Below are 7,772 nucleotides of genomic sequence, written 5' to 3' on the forward strand. Positions count from 1 at the left end.
AATCTCAGGGTTGTTTTGATTTGCATTTCCCTGATGATTAAGGATGTTGAACATTTTTTCAAGTGCTTCTCAGCCCTTAGGTGTTCCTCAGTTGAGAATTCTTTGTTTAGCTCTGTACCCCATTTTTTAATGGGGTTATTTGAATTTCTGGAGTTGAGCTCCTTGAGCTGTTTGTATATATTGGATATTAGTCCCCTATCAGATTTAGGATTGGTAAAAATTCTTTCCCGATCTGTTGGTGGCCTTTTTGTCTTATTGACAGTATCTTTTGGCCTACAGAAGCTTTGTAATTTTATGAGGTCCCATTTGTTGATTCTTGATCTTACAGCACAGGCCATTGCTGTTCTGTTTAGGAATTTTTCCCCTGTACCCATATCTTCAAGGCTTTCCCCCACTTTCTCCTCTATAAATTTCAGTGTCTCTGGCTTTATGTGGAGTTCTTTAACAATGGTGATTTTTAATGTTATTTTGGTGCAGAGGTAGATAGAGGTGGGGGTGGGGTGGGGAGAAAGACCACCCTGTCATCGCGGCTGGATTATGTAATGACAGCAGATGACAGAAATGCTTATTTTTGCAAAGGGGATTGTGTGTGAGTGTTTTTAGCAGACATGTGACAGAAAAGAAGAAGCTGACGCTTCACTTTAAGAAATCTGACAAGGAAAGTGATCTTTAGAAAGAGTTGGGTTTTAAAAACTGGTGGAATCCTGAGATTTGTGAGAGCTTGGAAGCATTAATTGTGGCATCTGAGCAGGTCTGCTCAGGTAGGTGCTTGGCACCTGCTGTGCTGTTCAAGCTGCAGAGCTGGACTTCTGCTCTTCAGTGTTAGGTGACAAAGACACAGCCTGCTTTGGAATGCAGAAGACCAGAAACTGCAAAATCTCAGGTTGGAAGGGTACAGGCTTTGATTTCTGCAGTCTCTGTGCTCTACTGGTCTTGTAGGAAGCATTAGATTAAAAATATTGCCCCCCCACCCTCCTAACAGGAAGAGGTAATGAACTCTTTCCTAAGTGTGGAAACCCACAGACAAACATGGAAGCCCAACCTTGTTTCTCCTCTTAGAACGGTGTTAGGGAAACTATCATAAAAGTGCTAGGCATGTTGCTCACTGAGTGTCATGGATACATCACAAGTCTGGGATAAATCCCAGAGTTTTCATGAACAGTTTCTTTCTTCCCATTATTAGACATGTGAGCTTGGCTAATTACCAGACTATGCCTGTGTGTGCGTGTTTTAAAAGTTATTTTGCTTATGTACATCCAAAATGTTGTCCCCCCTCCTGGGCCCCCTTCCCAGAGTTCTTCACCCTATTCCTGCTCCCCCTCAACTCTGAGAAGGTGCTGCCCCCCTCACCAGCATCCCCCTTCCTTGGGGCATCAAGCCTCTACAGTAGTGGGCACATCCTCTCCCACTAAGGCCAGACAAGGTAGTCCTCTTCTACATATGTATGGGGGTGGTGTGGGGGTGGGAGGTGGGGTCGGACCAGCCCATGTGTGCTTTTCAGTTGGTGGCTTAGTCTCTGGGAGCTCCCAGGGGTCCAGGTTAGTTGACACTGTTAGTCTTTCTATGGGATTGCCATCCTCTTTAGCTCCTTTAGTCCTTCCCCCAACTCTTCCATAGGGATCCCTGACCTCAGTCCAATGGTTGACTAGAAGCATCTGCCTCAGTCAGCTCCTGGTAGAGCCTCTCAGAGGACAGCCATGCTGATGCCTGTGTTGTTAAGGGAAGATAACGGCAGTGTCACCTTGCTGTTGTAGGGATGCTGTGCAGATGCTGCGTAGATGGCATTGAGTGTCGGACACCAGTAGTCTTAGTATGATTAGTGATTATGGGTTACTAGGCTGTGAATTTCTACAGTCCACATATAAATGCCTCCTGATGGCTGCTGCAGGTGAGATGGTGTTAGAACTACTGGATAGACTTGTAGTTACATATCTAGATAGTATACAATTACTGTGTGAGAGTCTCTAGTGGACAGATATAGGATTGTGTCCGTTTTAGCATATTCCTCCACAGTGTGGAGGAGACTATGGAAGATTTACTGATTGGATTTACAGATAACATCTAAAATTCAGTTGCTTAGAGCTGAGATTAAATTTAACAGGCATAAAGCTAAGGTACATTTTGCCTTTGGGTCCACCAACCAAGTACATGCTAGGATTTAGTGGCATATGTGAAGAACCTCAGTGATTGTCTTGTCATTGATTTACCCTGGTTGATGGATGCCAAAGAGGATCATCCTTCACCTGGTTGATCTGATCATGTCGCATGTCAAATATTGCGTTCATATCTGAGTATCCAACCACAGGAGGGTCCCTGACAAGGCTGAAGGAGGGGCGACAAAGGCCACCACTTCAAAACCATTCCATGGAAGGTGGTGTTGAAGGAGGCACCAGAGATGTTCATCTGAAGGGAAAACTAGCCCAAGGCAGTAAATATAGTCAAGTGCTTGACTGTCTGCAAAGCAGAAAGGAGCAACTGCATTCTAACAGTTCCTGAGGTTTGACTCTGGACTGGTAGATGAAAGTGGTTAGACTCAGAGGTAAGGAAAGAGAACAAATGTGAGTGAGTGGGAGTGTTCGGAAGAGGAAATGTCTGACCCTGTGTGTTCATATTCATGGTCCCTGACACCATCCAAACAGACCACGGGTGGAGGCACTGAAGGCAGAGTTCAGGTACAAACTGCAGGTGAGAATGGAAAGATCTTTCATGACTTCCTAATTCCTCACCTAGGAAATGAGGAAACTTTTTTTTTTTTTAAACAGAGTTAAACCAAAATCCTGCAGCTAACTGTAATAACCTCCCTTCACCTAGCCTTCTCTTATTATCCAGCATCTGCTATGACTAGGAACCCTGGATTCTAGTCTCAAAACAAAGCACAGAGCATCCCAAGAAGAAAACTCTTGTGTGTAAATTATTACAACCACATAGTGGGAAACATTTCTAGATCTGAGAAAACAGTGTTTTCAACATCTAGTCATTAAGAGGCAACTATGTATGAGACAGAGTGTCTTTGGGTGTGCCAGGCAATAGAAATATAACACACATGCAACTCTAAGGAGTACCATTTGATAAATATCGCTCAGAATTATACTATAAAGCCTTAGAGCTCCTTTTAGCTGCTTATAATCAGAAGTCTTGACAAACTTCCAGAAACTAAGGGCAGGTTCTACTAAAACACCAAATCAAGGTGTGTGTGTGTGTGTGTGTGTGTGTGTGTGTGTGTGTACATGTACGTCGGTCAAGAATAGGAGGGGAGATGGAGCAGGACACAGTTCCTTTAACTCACTTAAATGCCAAGTGGATAATGTAGCCTGCTTTAAAAAAAAATGTATATACACACATATCGTATATGTTATATGTATATATTCTTTCTTTTGTTTTTTTCTTTTAAAAAATATCCCAATGGCTGTTTCTCCTCCCTCTTCTTTCCCCAGCCCCTTTCCCCACTTCCCCTCTGCTCCCTTCCCCCCAATCCACTCCTCTTTTAGAAAAGGATGAGCCTCTCATGGATAGAAACCAACCATAGGATATTAAGTTTCAGTAAGACTAGGCACCTCCCCTCAGATTGAGGCTGAATGAGGCAACCCTGTAGGAGGAAAAGGTGCCTAAAACAGGCTAAAGAGTCTGAGATAGCCCACACTTCTGCTGCTAGGAGTCCACACGAACACCAAGCTATACAACTATAACATATACCCAGACGGAGGTAGGTACGTCCTATGCAGGCTTCTTGGTTCGTTTCGTTTCAGGCTTAGAAGGTGGAAGACAGCATTCCTGGAACAAGCAGGCTAGCAAGACTAACTGAAATGGTGAGCTGTGGGTTCAGTCGAGAGACCGGACCACCAGCGAGTAAGGCAGAGAGTGATGGAGGATTTGTCAGCTCCAGCCTTGCACCTCCACACACAAACACACATATGAACATACATATGAACACACATTTCATACAAGCAAAAAACCCAGCATATTGGGCTGGGGCATAGCTTAATGGTAGAGCGTTTGCTTAGCATGCTTGAGACCTAGGGCTCATCTTATAAATAAAATACTAACTGATATAGCTGTCCCCTGAGAGGCTCTGCCAGTGCCTGACAAATACAGAAGGAGATGCTCACAGCCATCCATTGGACTGAGCACAGGGTTCCCCAATGAAGGAGCTAGAGAAAGGACTCTAGAAGTTGAAGGGGTTTACAGCTCCATAGGAGGAACAACAATATGAACTAACCAGTACCCCCAGAACTCCCAGGGATTAAACCACCAACCAAAGAGTACACACAGTTGGACTCATGGCTCCTGCTACATATGCAGCAAAGGATGGCCTAGTCGGTCATCAATGGGAGGAGAGGCCCTTGGTCTTATGAAGGCTCTATGCCCCAGTGTAGGGGAATGCCAGGGCCAGGAAGCAGGAGTGGGTGGGTTGGTGAGCAGGGGATGGGGTAGGGGGTAAGAGGAGGGAGTTTTCGGAGGTAGACCAGGAAAGGGAATGACATTTGAAATGTAAATAAAGAAAATATCTAATAAAATTAAAAAAAATTCATCAATATATGTACATAAAATTAGGAATGTTTTAGAAACAGTAACTTACCTTTGGTATTTATATTCTGCTATATTATAAAAATCAGGAGTTTAAATATGAGACATAGCATTAAATATGAGAGAAAAGTTTAACTCTTCATGTTCCAACTTTTTTTTTTTTTTAACAGCATGCTTTTTGTGTTTTTAAAGGTGGAACCAAGAGGATTCATGCAAATCAGAGGACGAGAAGTTAAGCCAACATATAAAAGTAGACCAAAAAAGTCACCGAAACCAAGAATAGCTGTAAAACCTGAGGAGGATAGAAAACTAATTAAAAAGTAACTTTCTTGAATGTATATATTTTCTGTTTTCTCTTTAAATATTTATTTTTATTTCATATGTGTGAATGTTTGCTTGCATGCATGTATGAGCACCAACCGCATGCTTGGTGTCTGGAGAGACCAAAAGAGGGTGCTAGACCAGAGTTAAGGATGGCGTGGGTACTGGGAGTCCGGTCCCCCACAGGCGCATCAAGCGCTGTTAACTACCGAGCTCTCCCTCCAACCCCTTTCCCTCCCACAACTGGCTCCTAGATCCTCCTACCTCCCTGCTCACCTAACTTTATATTCTCTCTCTCTCTCTCTCTCTCTCTCTCTCTCTCTCTCTCTCTCTCTCTCTCTCTCTCTCTCTAAAACACAAATAAACAAAGGGACAAAGCCCCAAACAAACAGAAAAGAAGAAACACACACACACACACACACACACACACACACACACACACACAAACACAGTCACGCAACCAGAAACCAAAATGTACAATCAGAAGACCAATAAGATAAATATTGTCCAAACAAAGTAAAATGAGACAAAAAGTCTACAAAAATGTTCTTTAATGGAGTTTAGGTCTCACCCGAGAATACAGCTGCAGGTTTCAATAGTGCCCTGTGAGAGCGATTCAGGTGCTGTTCAACCTTGTTGAAACTGGTTTTCTCTTCCTTTCACCCACTATTTTCTTTTCCTTTTTATGGGCTGCTTTATTCTAGATTAGCCTTCATTTACCTCTTTATAGAGGTTTAAAGAAACTTTAATTATTGGCTTTTATTGTTGCTTTGGATACAGGGAAAGTGCAGACATGGAAGCAACCTGTTTTATTTTTCCTTAACTGCTGGTTGAAACCTTGTAGATGGACACCACTCACGGTTTAGTAGTGGAGAGTAGGTTCACGGGCAAAGAATTCCGAAGCTGATAAAACAGTGAAATTGGCATCTAAGTGACCTGTGCATGCCGTTGTTATCTGCACTGCTCTAAGCTCATTTAGTTAGCAAGATTATGTATTAAAACAAACAGTGACAGCAGGCAGCAAGCATTTTACCTTCAATAAATAGTTACTGTCAGATTATCAACGGAGCAGAAACTTCTTGAATTTTTTTTTTGTCCCTAAAAATCCTTGCATTTAGTGCATTAAGCAAAGTAGTGTGGCCACACACAGAGTCAAGGTCTTCTTTTCTTATGTCTTAGTGCTTCAAAGAATGACAAATAGTCCTGCTTAAAGAGAATGTGCTGTAAAAACACAGAGGCTTTCTCGAGAATGCCAAAAATATTTGTAGGCCTTATTGATATGTATTTGTTATTTTAATTCACACAAGCTGATTTTTTAGAAATTTCCATTATAGAGAAACAAGACAGAAATGCAGAAGAAATACAGGGCATTGAAGGAAGTCACTTGTTTTTGTTTTTGTTTTTGTTTTTGGTAGGGAGTCACTTACAAAAGTGAGTCTTGGAAAAATCATGCTGAACCTTTCATACACTGGTCCTTTGTCCTCAGCCACTCTGTCCTTTCTCACCAGTGACTAGCCCTCAAAGTATGTGGTCACCCTGGGACACAGTTCCCCATCTCAGCTCCCTGCTCTTTCGCTCAGTACACCAAGAGAGAGTCACTTGCTAACCTGTTTTGTTAGACTGATGGAAGCGCAGGAATCCAGATCGGTTGCAATGCTTCTATATAAAAACAATCAGTTGTATGATCTTAAGCACACTCTGCTAGCCAGGACCTGTCTGAAACAGGATGATGGTTCCTGTAGGCTTGGCATGGGGGCTTACCCCTTTGTTCCTTTCCCTGCTCTTCTCCCTCCCAGTCCCTACTTCTCCTCCCCCTCCATTTCCTAGGAGGGGAAAGCCTGTAGCCCCACCTTCCTGGTCACTGCTTTTCACTTTCCCAGTGAGGTTTCTTGTCTCAGACACTTCACAAGCTTTAGATGTGCTGCTGTCCCTCCCCCACAGTGTTTACACCTCATACCTAGTCCTTTCTAGAGTCTATGCTATTTTGGAAATGTCATAGACTACTTTGTGCGTGACTGAATACTGCCCATAGTATGCCTACCAATAGGCAAAATGCCACACAGTATAATTTCAGTAACAGTAAAAATAAAATGAGCAATTCTACAGCCTGAACATATTTATTTTATTTTTTTAAAAGACAGTTCTCATAAATATAAAAATTGATGTAAAATTTTATTCCATTCTTTTACTAAAGATGTTTAGAGAAGCTGGTAATATAACTTGCAAGCTCAAGATCTAAGGGTCTGATCCTGTCCCAGACCATGTCAAAATCTATATTGTGTATATGATGCTTCTAGTTGGGTTTTCTAGACACATGGGCTAGTATACAGAGCAGCACTGACCGCTGGTCAAGCCAAAACAAACCCAAACAAACCAGCAACCAAACAACCCCTAGCCCCAAACCGTAGGACTAATACAGTGTCTGGGAAGGGACATTTATAAAATATAATCCCTCCCACCATTATCAAAGGGAAAGAGAAGTAAAGCAGAAAATGAAGGAGGGGGGGGGAAGCTCTGCAGAGGTGTCTGTCATCAGGGTATTATTGTCTGAAGGATGTTTAGACATGAAGAGAAGGTTAGACAGCAGTCTGTCTTTGTGTCTTGTCTTTCAAGCTGATAACAGTTGACATCTGCTATGTGAGAGGCTGTTGTAGTTGCATTTACTCTTTTTAAGTCAAGGACTATGGCCAAATGAGAATTTTAAAAGTATTTAAATGCAGGCAGTCCAACCTCAGAACTACACTCTTACCTTGGATTCTAAACGTGGGGCAGCCACAGAAAGCAACAGAACCACTGTGTTGAGGGAAGGAGCTAAGATGGATCTGCAGATGGGACTTTTCTTTTTCTTTTTCTTTTTCTTTTTCTTTTTCTTTTTCTTTTTCTTTTTCTTTTTCTTTTTCTTTTTCTTTTTCTTTTTCTTTTTCTTT

At 42.3% G+C, this 7,772-nt stretch overlaps 1 protein-coding gene across 1 annotated transcript in view; it reads left to right on the forward strand.

Moving 5' to 3' along the window:
- The window catches only part of Ttc6 (tetratricopeptide repeat domain 6), a 168,031-nt gene that overhangs the window by 53,920 nt on the left and 106,339 nt on the right, over positions 1–7,772 (forward strand). The window contains exon 5 of the mRNA XM_021202530.1: positions 4,717–4,844. Within this exon, the coding sequence (XP_021058189.1) occupies positions 4,717–4,844 (128 nt within the window). The remainder of the gene's footprint in view (positions 1–4,716; positions 4,845–7,772) is intronic.

Source organism: Mus pahari, chromosome 7 (assembly GCF_900095145.1).
Source record: "Mus pahari chromosome 7, PAHARI_EIJ_v1.1, whole genome shotgun sequence".
NCBI classification, from domain to species: domain Eukaryota; kingdom Metazoa; phylum Chordata; class Mammalia; order Rodentia; family Muridae; genus Mus; species Mus pahari.